The sequence below is a fragment of the Harpia harpyja genome, chromosome 16 (genome assembly GCF_026419915.1).
Source record: "Harpia harpyja isolate bHarHar1 chromosome 16, bHarHar1 primary haplotype, whole genome shotgun sequence".
Classification (NCBI taxonomy): Eukaryota; Metazoa; Chordata; class Aves; order Accipitriformes; family Accipitridae; genus Harpia; species Harpia harpyja.
The window spans coordinates 2739378-2755747 of record NC_068955.1 but is presented as its reverse complement, the minus strand read 5'-3'; the positions used below and the strand labels follow the sequence as shown (position 1 = coordinate 2755747).

Genomic DNA, 16370 nt, shown 5'->3' with positions numbered 1-16370 from the left:
GGCTCCGGCATCACCGCGCCGTGGCTCCCACGGGACCAGGATCGAGCTGCTGCCTCTGCCACCGCCTCCCCCGGCAGCCTTGGGCCTGTCCTTTTGCCTCAGTTTCCCCCATGGTGGGAACTGAAAATATCCAGATCCATCTCCCCGCACGCTCCAGGCGTGGGGAGCACTGGCACGGTGGCCTCAGTGCCACCACGCCATGGCAGGGACTGACCGTCGGTGGCTGCGGTCCCTGTGCCTCTGCGGGGCTGTCACTTGGGAGGGGGGGGCAAAGCACACAGCACCCCTGGCAAAGGCAACCAGGGCAGCTTCCCTCGGGTGCAGCCCCGCATTTCCCTCACCTACCGCAGCCTCCTGCACCACATGCATCCCAGTTCACGGCTTACTGGGAGGCACTGGGGCTCCAGCCCCCTGGGGGAGAGGTCCCCAGAGATGCCACCCCCTGCTGAAAAGGGGACAGGGGACGTGGCCGAGTGGCTTCCCAACATCCAACCTCTGGGTTTTCCTGCCACGAAAACCCATCAGGTGTCGGCATTGAACACCACGCTCCTGCAAGACTGAGCAGCCAAGATAACATCCCTGCTGATGGCTTCAGCCAGGCTTTCTGCAGCCCTCATGTTTATTAATCGAGATGAATATTTATGCAAAGTTTCTTGCTCTTGAGCAGTTGCTCATGTGCAGGCGCGATCCGGCTACCGCTGCCAGTTTGGGCAGTGAAATGGCTCCGGTGGCCGGAGGCTGCAGGCAGCAGCCCTGCGGTGGGACGGGGCAGGGCTGGCTGTGAGCTTGCTCCTTGCCAGGCTGCTCCGGCTCAGGGATGATCTCCCAGCACATTGGGATCCAGAGGGATTTATCCTCGCTGAAGTCCTGGGATGGAGCAGGGCTGTTTTCTGGTGTGTGGAGACCCGGAGGGGAAAATCCTGCAGTGTCCCACGCGCTGGCTCCTCACCGATGCGGTGCTCATCCCTCCATCCCACAGGTCCAGGAGGCAACCTCTGCACTCTCACCCAGCAGAAACTCTCCCAATTTCTCCCAGAAATTCTCCCCAGAGCGCCTGGCCCAGCGCCTCGAGTCCTTCGTGCTGCCCTGCATCGTGCCAAGGCATCATCTCCGTGTTGGAGCAGATGGACATGGGATCAGCCCCGGACCATCCTTCTGCACACAAAGTGCCTGGAAAAATCAAAACGAAGATGCAGAGCTGAGATCCATCTTTCTGGGCACAACGGCCATGTCCATAGGTCTGGGAGCTGCTTGGGATCGGCTGTTGGCTGCGCCGCCGTAGCAGTGCTCCTCAGCCAGAACAAACCCCAAAGTGAAATTTATTTTAGAGCATATTCATATCCTTCCTTTTCTGCTCATTGCACAGGCTTCCCTCACTCCTTTTCCTTTGCTTTTCTCCCTGCCACCACTAGCAGAAAACTTCACGTGAAGGTACCTCGGAGGGGAGCAGCAGCTGTGGGCAGCTGGTGCAGGGCTGGTCCAGCTGTCCCGGTGATGGGCACCAACCAACTGGCAAAGGCTCCTCCACCGGCACTTACTGCCTCTTCCCATTAGAGCGGATTATCTCGCAAACCAAACTGTCCTGTTTATCGCTGCTTTTGTTTTTTCACTGGAGCAATTCACAGCGAAGTTTATGGGAAGCGATTCAGACAGGCGGCTGCAGTTACCAGCTTCTTGGGGGCTGCCTTCTGCTCCCGTCTCGCCCCGCTGTTCGAGCCGAGATGCTCCTGCTAAGCCTTTCTGAAAAGCTGCTGCTCCGTGCCCTGCTCAGGGGAGACGAGCCCTGGGGATCGGGCCCATCGGGAACCACGGGAGCTCAGGGGCTGGTTGCCGTATCCCCACATCCCCCCGGCTGGGAGCTGGAGTCGCTTTCTTCCCTGAATCCTCATCCAGGGCCAAGCACAGAGTAGCTGCCATCTCAGTGACTCTCCCCTGTCCCTGATTTCTGTGCCAAATGAAGGAGAAATAAGAGCCCGGCATCGGAAAAGCAACGATGCCGGCTGCCTCAGGAGCCCTGGCTGGGCGTGAGGGCTCGGCCGGTTCCTGCCCGGTGCTGGCTGTCCTGACGGTGCCCGTGGGTGGATGCTGTTAGCCGTGGCAGCAGTGCCAGCATAATGATCGTGGCGGCACTGGGGACCTTGTGTCAACCTGGCGGGTTATTATTGCCTTAATGGACAGGTTTAATTCCCATCCAGCAGGCAAAGCCCTGGTGTTACAACCTCCGCACACGCGGGCGCTGCTCTAATTATGCCCTGCGAGCTGCACTGCTTGCGCTGATCCTCAGCCCCCCCCCGAATCCACGGGCACGGGTGAGGCTGAGAGCCCTGGTCAGTGTTTTCCCTGCATCCCGGCAGTTCACAGGGGTGAGGAAGACCCTGGGGGCTGCGGGCACTCACACGGATCACCGGGGAGATGCTTTGTTTTGGCTGTGGGGTTTCCAGCACCTTCCTGAGCTCTGCCTGGCGCAGGGGGCTGGTGGGGGGGCCCTGAGCACCCCTCTTGCCTTGCTTTGGGCTGGGGGCACGGCCGGTGGCAGAGCTCACGCTGCGGCTGGGGGAAGGTTTGCAGGGATGCAGCAGCAACAAGCAGCTCCGGAGAGCACCCAGTTGTCCTGGTAACAGTGGGTGCCTCTGGTTCCCGCAGCTCGCCCCCCCCCAGCACCGGAGCCTTACAGCCCCTCCTTGCCACAGGCAGTGTCCCACCAGAGGCAGAGGAGATTTTCGGTGATGCTGCCTGCAGCAGCGGGGAGCCTGGGGCAGGGGGGGTGATGTGGAGGCTGGAAATGACTCCCTCGCTGGCACAGGGTGATGTTACGTGCACGACCACGGGCCGTGGCCAGGCCTGGTGGCAGCGGGCTCTTGCAGGACAGAGCGATGCAAGCCAGGCTGTGCCACAGCCAGGACCAGGGTCGGGGCAGAGCCCACGGGCACTGCGCATCCCGCATCGCATCCCGCATCGCATCCCACATCGCATCCCGCATTGCATCCCACATCGCATCCCGCATTGCATCCCACATCGCATCCCGCATCGCTCACAGGGCAGCGGTAGCTGGTGACAAGCGATGCGTTTGGAAATTTGGAAGGATATCAAGTGTGCAGACCTATTTGGCTGCGGGAGCAAATACCTCGCGGGAAGCAGAGAGCGTGACCCAGAGCGCCATGGGTTTGGGATCGCCCTTCTGCTGAGCTGCAGCCGCTGCAATGATCTGTATTTACAGAGACGGGTTCTGGAATATCCTCCAGTTATGTCTGAGCTAATGATGCTTTTCTCCCTGGATAAAGAACAGTCTGAAAAGCTGGTGTGCTTTCTTTCAGCCTTGACCCAGAGGGGATGAGTGTCTGTCTGGGGACGCTGGGTCAGGCACCCACAGGCCGCAGGGGAGGACTGGGAAAAGGGAACGCCAGGGAGGGAAGGAGCTGAACTGCACAAACGTCTCGGGTGGATACGACCCTGCACTTCCAGCCCTGCCGGGCTGGATTAGGGCTGGCGCTGAGCTACAGATCCCCAGGGTGCTGAGCAGTGGTCCCAGTGGTGCCTCCTGCTACCGGGTTGCTGCCTCTGTCACGTGCAGCCCCGGACAGAGGCTGCAAGGGACCACCCGGAGGTCTGTGCACCCCCAGGGCTGAGCACAGCGCACGCAGCGCTGGGCAGGATGCAGCCAGCGGAGGTGGACAGGCAGGTGACGGGAACACGCCGCATTTCCAGCTGTGCTGCTCCTGCGGCGTGGCAGCGAGGCCGTGCCACATCCCGCCGGGCTCCTTGCTGCGGGGCTGGGGCTCGGTGGCGGTGACGCCCCGTCCCCTCCAAGCCAGAGGTCCCCGTGCTCCTGGCGGGCTCTGTCCTGGGCAGGATCTGGGCTAGAGCGGAGCCTCTGGGCCGGCTGCTCTCAGTTGCCCGTGGGCCACCAAGATGCTCAGGTTTGTCCCATCTGTGCATGGCCTTCACACGTGAAACTGCAGCTCTGCAGCCCCCCCCCAAACACCACCGTGGCTCCGGGAGTCTGACATCCTCCGTGTCACACACACTCGTGCCACGTTTGTGCAACCGCGGGGCGTGCCAGCCCCGTTTCTCACCCGGTGCTGACGCTCCAGGTCTCCCTGCATCCCACACCTCCCCGCACCCCTGCAAAGCGTGCCGCGCCGAGGCCCGCACGTGTGTGCAACACGGCTGCTGGCAGGGAGCGCATTTATCCCGCACAGAGGTGCGCCACGCACGCGCGTGTGCGCGCCACAGCACCCACCGTTGTGCACGCGTGCGCTGCCCACGCCTCAGCAAGCACGACCGGACCCCTCGTGTGCACGCACGACCAACCCAGCCGCGCACCCGCAGACGCAAACAACCCCCCCCCCGCCCGTGCACGCACGAACCAATTCCCGCGTGTGCGGGCACACGCCACCCACGCACCCTGCCCCCCCCCAAAAGGAGCACAACACCCGTGTGCGTGCGCACACCACATCCACGCGTGTGCAGCCCTCCACATGCACAAACACGCGTGCAAACACCCCCCCTCCGAGCGCTGCAGCATCCCGGGGGTCACCTTCCCCCCCCCACCCCCCCCCACCGGAACACCGCTGCGGGGGTGGCGGCGGTGCAGCGGCGGCCGTGGGTGGGTGGGTGGGTGGGTGAGTGGGTGGCGGGGGGGGGGGGGGGGGGGGCGACACGGGACGGACACCCACCCACCCACCTCTCCCCGTCCTCCCCCCTCCCGCCCCCGGTCTCCTGAAGGCGGCCCCGCCGCCGCGCAGGCTCCCCGCCATGCCCGCCGCTGTCACACCGCCCCGCGCCCGGCGCATGCAGCAAGTGCCCGAGCCGCGCGCGCCGCCGCCGCCGCCGCCCCCGCCTCCTCCCCCCCCCCCCACCCCCCCCCCCCCGCCGCCGCCGCCACCGGGGCCCGGCGCGCCGCGCGCCCGCTCCCGGCCCCGCGCGCCGCCGCGCTCCCCCGGGCGCGCCCGGGCACCGGCTGCTGCTGCCGCTGCTACCGCCGCCGCCGCCGCTCGGGGATGGCCAGCCCGCTGCACGCCGCGCCGCGCCGGGGCTACACGCGCTGCTGACGGAGCGCAGGTAAGAGGCGGCGGGGATACACACCCCCCCGGTGCACCGAGACCCCTCACCACCACCCCCCCCTCGTCGGTGTACCGACACCCCCCCCCCCCCTCCCCGTCTGCCTTCCCGGTGCACCGCGGTGCGCACCGCTTCCCCCCCCCCCCTCCCCCGGCGCCGTTTCTCTCCGCGGCGCAGCGGGGGCGGCAGCTCGCCGGGGATGCGGGATGCGGCGGTCGGTGCTGCCGGTTGGCAGAGCCCCGGGTTCGCCCTGCCAGCCCCTCCGCCCATCCCGGGACAACTTTCCTGCCCCGGTAACGGGGCTACGGGGCCGGGGAGTTGCAGCCGCGCCGCGCTACCGGGGGCGCCCCGTGCCCGGTGCCCGGTGCGGGCAGTGGTATCCCCGGGGCGGCCCCGGCCCTGCCTGGAAGTTGCGCGGGGCTGCGGCGGCGGCGGGCTCGGCACCGGGGTTGGCTGCGAGCGGTGGGCATGCCCGGGGCTGCCGGTCCTCCTCCTCCGGGGCTGCCGGTTCCCCCCCCCGCCGTGGGGTGCCGGTGCCTCCCCGCAAGCAATGTCAGGGCTCCGGCAGCCCCCCGGCGGAGGGGCTGCACGCCTGTCGGTGGGCACATGCGTGTTGCTGGGCACACGCGTGGCACCGCGGTGCCGTGGCGTGTCATACAGCAAGGCCACGGGCGCCCGGTTGCCCGCCGGCATCCCCGCCAGCCCCGGCGCGGGCACACGCGTGCTGCCAGCCCGGCACGCGTGGGTGCTCGGCGGGTTGGGCTCCCCACGCCGGAGCCGACCCCCGCGTCGTCACCCCCGGCCAGGGCCCTCGGGGAATCGGCACGCAGCGGGGTGCGTGGGCAGGCGTGTTGGCGGAGCCCCGGCAGCGGGCGGGCGGTTTTGCAGCTCTTCCCTGCGTGGGGCTTTGTTCGGTGCCAGCGTGGAGGGCTGCGGGAAGCCCCCGTGCCACGGCCGTGCTGCTGGGGCGAGCGGCGCCCGGGGACCGTGGGCGTGCAGCGAGGGCACACGTGGGCGCCCAGCGTGTGTCGGCGCGGGCACGTGCGGCGTACAGGTGGCAGCCGGATCTGGGGGGGAGCGGGGGAGCTGCTTCCCTTCCCAGGGGCCCCGGCGAGCCCTGGGGTTCGTGGCGGGAGCGGTGCCACGTGCGCACGCGCGCGTGCCCACGCAGGTCACTTGTTGAAACGCGGGGAGATTTTTTCCGCAACCCCGGCCGGTGCCGAGGGTGCGTGTGCACCGCGCCTGCACGGTCGGTGCCGGGGGCTCGCGGCAGCGCAGCGTGTGAACAACCCTTTGCTTTTCTAGGTCATGTCGCTGCCGCCTGTGCTGGATGGCTGCCGGTGACGTGGGGAGGTGGCCCTGGGGTGGCCGGGCTGGGTTGTGGCAGACAGTCCGGTTGGGGTTTCTGGCGGGGCGCTGCCGACGGCTGGGGCGCGCGCGGAGCCGGCGACGCGGGGCTGGCGCTGAGCCGTGCCGTTGGGAGAGCTCCCGGTGGGCGGCGGGGCGGTTATTTGGCACTGACCTCTTCCCCCCCTCCCCGCCGTCGAAGGCGGTGGCGGCAGCTGAGCCGAGGAGGGCTCGTGGGGAGGGAGCCGGCTCAGGGTGCTCGCACCGGGTGCCCGTGGGGAGGAGCGGGGCGGCGCGGCTGTCGTCACCATCGCCTGGCTGCCCTCCGGCCGCCCTCGTCGGGGAGGCTCGGCGCCCCGTTTGCCAGTGGGGTTCGTTACCGGCGGCATGGATGGCGGCGGGTGCTGGTGTTGGCTGTGGGGCAGTGCCAGCCCCTCTGTGCCGGAGCCTGGCAGCGGCTCCTCTTCGAGGCCTGCCCGGTTGCTTGTCAAGCCAGCTTGACCCTGCTTTGATCCAAGGAGTTTGCAAGAAGCTGGGATCCTACAGATTTGGTCTGTGCCAGAGAGAAAATGGATACGGAGCTGGCATCGCAGGCGGCTCTCTCTCCGACCGGCAGCTGCGTGGCAGAGGTGCTCCAGCACCAGCTGGGACACGCTGCCTGCTCTTCCCGGTTGCCTCCGGCTCTTCTCGACACCTCTAAGGACCTTCGGCAGCGCAGCTCTTCTGCCCGGCGTGACACCTCTGCCGTGCCGGCGACAGGCGTTGGGCCGGGGGTGCCGGGCTTTTCCTGGAGAGCTGCAGTGGGCTCTGTCCTCGCCGGTGGGCTGCCGAGAGCCCGGCCCTGGCACCAGCCTCCCGCACAGAGCAGTGGGAATAGATGGGTTTTCCTTCGCTTGGGCTGTGCCCATCGCTGCTGAGTCCCTGCGCTCCGGCTTGGATGGGGGCTGCAAGATGGGCTCCCCGTGCCCCCTCTGCCCGGAGGAAGATGATGCTCAGACGGACGGATGGACGCACAGACCATGGGATGAGCCGCTAGCCCTGGTCCAGCCCCCGCCGCCCCCGCACAGCCCTCGGGGCTGGGCTGCTGCGACGCCTCAACGCTCCTCCATGGGAATTTGGACCGAGGCCCTGCAAACTCATTTCCTACCATGGAGCCGTCCTCTAATGGGGACAGCGCTGGCTCTGGGCCACCCGGCTCGGTTGCCAAGCATCAGAGGTTCCGTAGCTCCTCGGTGCTCACGGGGGCCATCGCGTCCCCCCTGCTCTCATCCCGTCTGTTCGTTCTTGATGTCCTCCAAGAGCGGGCTGGAGCCAGGCCCCTTCTCCTCCTCGGGGCACCTCGGAGGCTCCCGGCGGATCTGGGTCTGGCTGAGACGGTGGGTTACAAAAAAACTCCCCCTCCGGCATGAGCACACATCCAGGCTGCCACCCTCCTGCTGCCACCCCTGCGACTCGGCCCCCCCTTTGGAGCCCTCCTGGGGCTCTCAGCCCCCCCCATCCCTTTGCTGTACGGTGCTAGGGCAGGATGGAGCTGATGGAGAAGAAGGAGCCGCATCCCAGCAACATGGAATCTACTCGGAAGAGGCCGCGGGAGAACGACGGGAGCAGCCGCGGCTGCTGCAGCCCCTGCGGGTGCCCTGCTGCCGGGGGGGGTGGGTGGGGGGGGACTCGCCTCCAGGGACCCCCGCAGCTGCGGAGGGGGAGGCAGCACACCCTGTTCCTTGGCAGAGCGTAATCCCTAATCCTAGTGGAGATTTCACTGTGCTGTCTCTCGGCCTTGCTTTTGGAGTGGAGTTTTACCAACAGCAGTTAAGTAAAATAAATAAAAAGGCCTGTGCTTGCCAGTGCTAGCGAGGCTGAGCCAGTGATTGGCAAAGCGGCACCATTAATTACAGCTCGGTGCTGCTGCCAGCCTGCCTGCTTCAGGAAAGGTGGTGGCAGAGCGCCGGGGAAGCCAGAGGGAGAGGGGGAGTGCGTGGGGAAGGGGGAGACGTGGGAGGGCAGAGCGGGGGGAAACGTGGTCCCGAGTGCCGGGGGGGATTGTGCCGCGGTGGGTGGAAGCGGCACGGATACCCGTCTACCCGCCGAGTGCCCGTGCGTGCACGGGAGCCCACGCGTGCACGCACGTGTGCGCGCGCATGCTTTGCGGGAAGCCGTGTTTTCGGGGGGCGAGGACTGAAGGCTGTGATCTCAGTGAGGTTGCTCCGGCACTTTCGCCCGGCGATGCTCACAGCGTTAATTAGTTGGCGGAGAGGCTGTGTCGGTGCTGCTGAGGGCCGGGCAGGGGCTTGGTGCTGGGGGTTCCTCGTGCCGGGAGGACGGGCGCAGAGCGGCGAGGGTTGAGCGCGGAGGTAGCGGAGGCGGCTTTGAAGTTCCCGGATGCCTTTGAACCGCTAGTGAAGATCCTGGAAATTGGAGGGTTGCAGACTCTCCTGATGGGAAGAGCTCGTTACGGTGCTTTGTTCGTCGGCATCACCTCTGGGCAGGCAGGGTTGTGCTCCCATGGGATGGAGCCCGTTTTGTGGCCGCATGGCCGTGCCGTGCCGCCGGCCAGCCTGCTCCTCCCCAGATGCTGTTGCTGTTCAGCAGGGAGTGATGGCGTTCCCATTGTGGTTCAACACCGAGGACTGCCCGGTCCTTCCTTACCCTCGTGCCCTTGTCCCGAGCCATCCTCATGTTAGGAATTCTTATGGATCGTGTATTTTCTACAGCCTATTAAAAGAACACTGCCGGGTTAAAAACCGTGTCTCTCAAAACCCAAATCTCCTTTACTTTGCTATTAATCGTTTTTCAGATTATTAATGCCAGCGGGGTTTAGTGCCGCCTGTTTATCACTTTTGGGGCTGGTTGGTTGTTTCTGGCTTTGCCTGGCCGGAGAGGGGCGGCCACAGCCGAGCAGAAGCGCGATGGTCAGGAGCCGGCCCCCGCCGTGCCGGGAGGATGGAGCTGGACCAGGTCCCTGCCGAAATCCCCGTTCAGGCGAAGCATCTTCAGGGAAACAACCTGTTTGTGTGGCGCGAGCGGGGCTGGTGTGAAGCAGTGCCTTTTCCCGCTGTGCCGCGGCTGCTGGCGAGGGAGAGGCGAGCCCTGGTTGGATCCTGCCGGTTACCGGAGCCGGGAGGGATGCGATGGCAGCGATGGAAAGGGACCGTGCTCTGACTGCCGAGGACGGGGAGCCCGGGATGTCGCTTCTGCACAGTCGCTTCCCGGCTCTGTGATGGCTCTTTAAAAGCTTTAATTAAAAACCCACCCCCTTCCCCGTGCCCGGGCGGGGAACAAAGGCAAATGGAAGGGGCTGGAGCGGGTGCTGCGGCAGGCGAGCGTGCCAGCCTGTGCCAGCCATCCTCTAGATGCCATCCCCGTCCCCGGGGAGCAGTGCCCGCTCCCGCAGCAGCCCAACAAGGCGTTTGGGTGCGGCGGGTCCCTGGGGGCAGCCGGCATCCCCCCCATCCGCAGGCTTCGCCACCGGTGCCGGGATGCAGATGCCGGTGCCAGGCGGTTTCTTCCGCGTGGACCGAGGCCGTTTCGGAGGGGCGATGGGGAGCGGGGCTGTGCCCTGGCACCGCGGCGAGGCTGGGCTCACCCTTGCCGGAGCACAGCGCCGGCGATGCTGTGGGGTGTGAGGTCCTCGCCACCGTGGCGGGTGGGGGGTGACGGTGGCCCCTTCTCAAACCGCTCGGCAACTCCCGCTGGGTGACTGGGTGCCCCAGATGTTAAATATCTTCTCGGGCCCAGCTTGCCGCTCAATGAAATATTTTCACTGCAGCAGCAACAGCAAGCACTGCAGGGAGCGGGGCTGGTGCTGAACGAGCTGTATCAGATTTGATCTGCTCTTAACGAGCCCTGGCCTTCAGGAGCAGCTACGGCACGGTGCCGGGCTCTCGGGCAGCCGCAGCGTTGGGCCCGGCAGGTTTTTTGGGGTGGGGGGAGGCTCCCCGTGGTCCAGAGCACCTGGGTCTTGCACGGTGCCGTGTTTAAAATGCGGGAAGCCTGGGGAGGCACAGCAGTGGACTGCCTGGCCGTGCCCATCCCTGCTGAGCTTCCCAGTAGCCGGTTGGCCCCAGCGGCAGCCAGGCAGGCAAGCTGGCCACCGGCAGGAGCCGGGCAGGAGGGATGGACGGATGGCGGTGCCGGAGCATCCTTCCTTGCTGCTCCCGGGCGAGGGAAGCAAGCACCATCTTGTGTCCCTGCCAGGCTGCAGGAGCCCCAGGAGCTCGCTGCAGAACGGCAGCGTGTCCCTGCCTGACCTCCTCCTCCTCTGCCTCCTCCTCCTCCTCCTCCTCCCATCCCCGGCTCTCCCGGAGCAGTGGAGGGCTGTGACTCGCCGGGGGACCCCAGATCCTTGCTGGGTGCTGGAGGAGCATCAGTGGGGGATGCCCATGGGGCTCCCCGCTCTGGCTGCCCCTTGGCTCCCCGCTGCTGCTGCCATGGGTCGGGGGGGGTCTCCTGCTGAATTCCCCAGGGTCTCCCAGGGGTGGAAGTGGCTGCAGGAAAGTGAGGTTTTCTTTTGCCCCAGATCTCCCTGCTTACATCAGGGGGTCCTGCCTGGATCCTACCCCAGGCCTGGCTGCTTCCACTGGCTCCATCCCAGCTCCTTTCTCCCCATGCCTGCGTGCCACTGGCGGGGGCCGACTGCCGGCACCGAGCCCCCGTGCTGCCGGGGCAGCGGGAGCCAGCGCCAGCCTGTTGCATGAGAGCTGGGATATTTTTAGCTCTCTAATGTGCCTGTTGTGGCTTCGGCGCAGGCTCCGCTGAGGCTCAGGCTCCCTCCCCGATGAGCAGGGGGATGCCCTGGTACCAGGGCCTCAGCCAGGGGTGATTTGGGGGCAGGAGATGTTCTTTGGGGACGGAGAAGAGCATCCCCGCGTCATGCCGAGCACTCGGCATCCCTCACGCAGAACTGGGACGGAGGGGAGCGGGGCCCTCGGTGATTTTGGAAATCAACCTCTGGAATGGCATCCATCCCTTGCGGCCACCCCGCCGTCCCCGGGGCTGCCCCCTCGCTGCCGCTGCCCCGGGCGCAGGCTGGCCCGGCAGAGCGATGCCAACACACGCGCGCGGTGGCCTCGGCCTCTGTAGAGCCACGCTCTGGTCCTGCTTAATAAGGCCACCGTGTGCATTATTTTATTAATGAGTTATTAAAAAGCTATCCACGGCGATGCTGCTGCGTACCCAGCGTGGTGTCCAAGAAATATGTACTTTAACGATCGCTCGCCCTGTGCCGGGCTCTCGCGGCGGGTGGGGGGGACATGCTGTTGGGGTGCCCGTGCACCCCCAGCACATCACCCCAGGCTCCTTCGCTGAGCAGCCGGCCTGTCCCCACGGTGCTCTGGGGCACCAGCAATAGCTACGAGGCTTTTTATAGCCCCGTCTGGGCAGAAGCTCTTTGGTGGCTCTTTGCCCAGGTTGTGCTTGGCCGGCTCCGGCAGGTGAGCCGAGGGCAGGGGGGGGTCGCTGCGGTGGGGGTCCGCCGGCTGCGGGGTGGGAGCCAGGTCTCTGCTCTGGTAGTTTTGGGGTAAAGTCCCCGGTCTGTGCTGCATGCTCCCCAGCCTGGGGGCTGCCTTGGCACAGCCTGGGGGACGGGACGGGGGTCTCCGAAGGCTGTCCCCTGCCTGCAAAGTGGCGGCTGGGGACACGGACCAGCCGCGATGGTGCTCCCACACCGGCCGGGGCTCGGTGCAGGACGCTGACCTCCCCGGCACAGCGGGGCGGCCGCAGCGGCGTGCCTCCCGGTAAGCATCTGTCTGTCTGTCTGTCCGTCTGTCTCTCCCCCCAGGGCAAATGCCATAGGATGACCGCTGCTGGTCCCCTCTTACTGGCTGTGATATCGTCTCTCCTGTGGCTCACGCGGGGCTTCGACCCGGCTCCCAGCGCCTGCTCCGCTCTGGCCTCCGGTGTCCTCTACGGCTCCTTCTCCCTCAAGGACCTCTTCCCCACCATCTCCTCCGGCTGCTCCTGGACCCTGGAGAACCCCGACCCCACCAAGTACTCCCTCTACCTCCGCTTCAACCGGGAGGAGCAGGTCTGCACCCACTTCTCGCCCATGGTGCTGCCGCTCGACCACTACCTGGCCAACTACACCTGCGACCCCCGCGGCGAGGCCGCCAGCCCCCCGCCCGCCCGCCAGCGGCCGGAGGAGGAGGAAGAGGAGGAGGAAGCCGAGCTGGAGCTGTGCGAGGGCGCGGGGCCCTTCACTTTCCTCCATTTCGACAAGAACTTCGTGCAGCTGTGCCTGGCGGCCGAGCCCGAGGCGGCCCCCCGCCTCCTGGCCCCCCAAGCCCTGGAATTCCGTTTCGTGGAGGTGCTGCTCATCAACAACAACAACTCCAGCCAGTTCACCTGCAGCGTGCTCTGCCGCTGGCTGGAGGAGTGTCTGCAGGCGCCCGGCGCCCGCCGCTGCGGCTTCACCCACGCCGGTTGCAGCTGCCAGGCGGAGAGCCCGCCGGCACCCCGCCGCAACGGCACGCGGCACGCCGCCCGCACGCCCGCCCCGCCGCCCGCCGCCGGCGACTGCTGCCCCACCGACCTGCATTCTGCGAATGCCAACGATTTCGACCCGCCCGAGGTCCCGCACGGTGAGTGGGGCGCGGGGGGATCCCCCAGGGATGGACGCCCTCGCTCCGCGCGTGCTTTCCCAGGGGTGCCGGGCACGGAGCGGGGAAGCCGCGCAAAGCGCAGATCCCGTGCGCGCTCCCGGCTCCACGCGCGCCTCGCTCGAGCGATGGCCGGGCTCGGTGGAGCCGCAGCTCGCTCTGCCCTCGCTGCGGTCCGGCCGGCCTTGTTAGTGCCGCTCCCCGCCGTGCCGGCCCCGGTTGTTTGCCGCGGTTGCTCTGGCACAACCTGCGTGGCCCCGGAGCCTTGCTCGTCGCCTCCCCGGCGCAAGGCTGCTGCTCGCCTGACTGCGAGCCCGGAGCAGGAGCCCTATCACTCTGCATTGGTGGAGATGTGGAAAACAATTTGCAGGTAAAATGACCCTTTCCCGTGGCAAATTACCCTTGACTGCTGCAGCCCGGGCGCTTGTTATTCCAGGCAGGATGTCACGGCACGGCGGCACGGCGCGGCCGGGCTGTTAACCAGGCGGAATGAAGCCATTTGCTTGTTACGGAATTGCAGAAACCTCAAGTGAAGATAAAGCAGCCGTGCTCGCCAGCGCCCTGGGCGCCGGGGTCGGGCTGCCCGTGGCCAGGAGCCATCTCACCCGAGCGCTCCCTTCGCCTGTGGGGCATCTCTGCCGAGCCTGGCGAGGTGAAGCAGGGGTTTTGAGGCACATCTGGCCAGATGTTCCCCCGTGCCAGGCCCGGGTGATGCATGGGGAGGAGCAATCCCCAACTTAGCTGTGCGGAGTCTTTATCCAGCAGATTAGGTGGTGGTGATGGGCTGTGGGTATATATATAATTTCATTGGGCTTTAGCATTTATTTCAGGAGCTAAATGTCATTACAGGCAGATCGCCCGACTAAATCCCCGGTCCGTTACAGCTGCAGGGTTATAAATCGCCTCATCCCGAGGGGAGCTGAGCTGATTTTATTTTTTTTTTTTCCCTTCCTTTTTTCCCCTTTAAATGCAACTCCACACGGACAGTTAAGAGCTCAGTGCTGGGTTCAGATGCCATCCCCCAAGGTCAGCCTGGCCCAGGGATGCTGCAGGGGCTGACACCCGCCGTGTCCTGGGGCTGCCTGGGGAGCAGCGGGTGCTGCCGGTGTGGAGCGGGGCTGCAGGATGCTCCATCCCCTCGAGAAGCGAGGAGATTCTAAACTTCCCCGCGGCTGGTTTGCTGGGGGTTAGTAACGCCGAGCATGGCTCAAAGAGACGATGCCGGGGCTGGGTGCTGGAGAGGGGGGGTCCCTGCAGACCCGGCACGCTCAGGCACCAAGCCGCCTGCCGCCTTTCTATGGACCGGCACGCCGACCAGCCGCAATGGCGAGAGCGTGAACTCCCGCTCCTTCCCCAAATTACATTTGACATTCAATTAAAACCTGGAGGTGCCCGGAGGTACAATGTTATTGCGGCGCCGGAGCCGCAAGGGTAATGCGCTGCCTCGGCCGCCCCGTGCACCGCGCCGCTGCCAGCCGGTGCGAGCCCCCGCACCGTGTTTCCACCCCCCCCCCCCCAAAAAGGCGTTCGCCTGCATCACCGGGCCGGGCTGCGGGGCTGCAGGGCTGCAGGGCTGGAGCACAGAGCGGCCTTCATGGCAGCGAAGGGGGGGTCCGGGGCTTCCACCTGGCCTCCCCCCCGTCGCCTTGCGGGGTGGAGAATGGTCGCCTTTCAGGGTGGCGGTGGCAGGCAGGGCCGGGGGGCTGAATGGCGCTTGTGAGCCGAGCCTTGGCGGGCGCCCAGCGCTGATCTCACCGGCTCTCCTCCGCCGAGCGCCGCAGCCGCGCAGCGACGCGGGGCTTGGCGCCCGCCCAGCCGCTCGCCGGGCCTCCCCGCTCCCACCCATGGTGGCAAACCCCCCCTCCCCGGGGGTCCCCGGTCCCCGAAACGTCCCCTCCGTGACGCAGCTCTCCCACGGGGCCCGGGGGGGGGGGGAACGTGGTGGGAGACGGGGAGATGCAGCCCCCGGTGCAACGCGGTGCTGGGTCCACACAGGCGGGAAGCTTGGATGGGTGTGGGGACGGGGTCGAAACTTGGTGGGGTGACATTGGGTGCGTTGCAGCCGTGCAATGGGGGGGGGGTCTTTGGAGGGCGTACACCCCCCGCAGAGCTTGCAGCGCCGGGGCCGAGCGGTTCCAGCTCTGGGGCTTGCTCTGGGCCCCCAAACCCATCACCCTTCAGAAACCAGCCCCCGGGGAGGTGATGCCGGGATGGGGCCGCGGCTGCCGGGGCCATGAGTGGCCTTGGGGGACATCGTGAGGTCCCCAGAAGGACCCCCCCTGCCCTTCCAGCCCAGCAGCCGTGCCACGGCGTGGGGCGCTGGGGGACCCCCAGGGCAGGACTGGGTGCCGGGGCGGAAGGTGCTAGGGACGGCCGTAGCCGCCCCGCGGTGACGGCTGGGGATTTAGTGCTTTCCGAAGGAAATTGAATTTGGTGTCTCTGTCGAACACAGCCGGGGAGAGCGCCCTCGTATATCCTCGGGATTTATGGTTTTCCCCGGGCGCTCACCGTGACGTGCGTAATTCTGCCGTGCCGCTGATGGGGGTGGGCGGCCCCGCGGGGAGCTCAGCCCCACGGCCTGACGGACCCCCCCAGGGCAGCCCCTCGGCTTCCCCGGGTCCCTCTGCACCCCCCCATGCCACGGAGCGGGATGCATGGGAAGAGGAGCCGAGGGTGCCTGGCTGCACCGGCGGTGACGGCGAGGAGCCCGTGCAGGGGACGGGCCTGGGCAGGGGTTACGCTGCGTTGAAGGCAAAAGTCAGTAAATTTGGGTCTGGTTTATGGCACTAATAAGTGTCAGTGCAGGCAGTGCTCCCTGCCTGGGGCTCGTATATCACCTCTGTGTGTTGCAACGGGAGCCACGGCATGCCCAAAGCATGGCTGGGGGCTCCCCCGCCAATGCCAGGCGTCCCCATGTCACCTCCCCGCTGTCCCTTGGGGACATCACCACGCTCAGCCAGCAGTGCTGGGGCAGCTCGGCGAGGCGGTTGTGCCATCCCTGGCTGCTGTCCTGGCTGGCACAGCAGCGAGGTGCCCATGGCGTTTTGGGGGGGCCACGTGCCCGAGGTGGCGTCGATGGTGCCCAGGGGAGCCCCCGCTGTTTCCCACGGCATCCACCGGCAGCAGCCGCCCCGGTGCTGCCGTGCTGTGCCTGGGGCAAGCGCATGGGAATTCGCCAGCATCCTCCATCCAGATATGGGGACAAGGGACCCTGCTGCAGGACAGGGGGGGTGGCCCAGGGGGTGTGGGGGAGGCTGGGGAAGGGACCCCCACCCTGTGCCCGCAGCTGCACCTCCCGCCGAGCCCTCCACATGCCAGTTAATTTCACGCCAAGTGCTCTTGATGGATCTCTTGTTATTTTTGGTGAGC

The 16370-nt window shown here is 66.6% G+C and overlaps 2 protein-coding genes across 7 annotated transcripts in view; both read left to right on the top strand.

The window, feature by feature from the left end:
• The first annotated feature begins 4934 nt into the window (after positions 1 to 4934).
• The window catches only part of ADGRB2 (adhesion G protein-coupled receptor B2), a 28991-nt gene continuing 17555 nt past the window's right edge, over positions 4935 to 16370 (top strand). For 5 of the 6 annotated variants that reach the window (XM_052811926.1, XM_052811925.1, XM_052811924.1 and 2 more), the window contains exons 1-2: positions 4953 to 5061; positions 12185 to 12983. In XM_052811926.1, coding sequence (XP_052667886.1) covers positions 12200 to 12983 — 784 coding nt within the window. In that variant the 5' untranslated portion in view covers positions 4953 to 5061; positions 12185 to 12199. Of the gene's footprint in view, positions 5062 to 12184; positions 12984 to 16370 lie in introns of all 6 variants that reach the window. The other variant, XM_052811927.1, reaches the window with a different exon arrangement.
• Positions 6401 to 12107, top strand: LOC128153071 (uncharacterized). The gene is given in 2 exon segments (XM_052811929.1): positions 6401 to 7127; positions 7129 to 12107. Coding segments are annotated over 2 exon segments (1281 nt in total). The 5' UTR covers positions 6401 to 6977; the 3' UTR covers positions 8260 to 12107.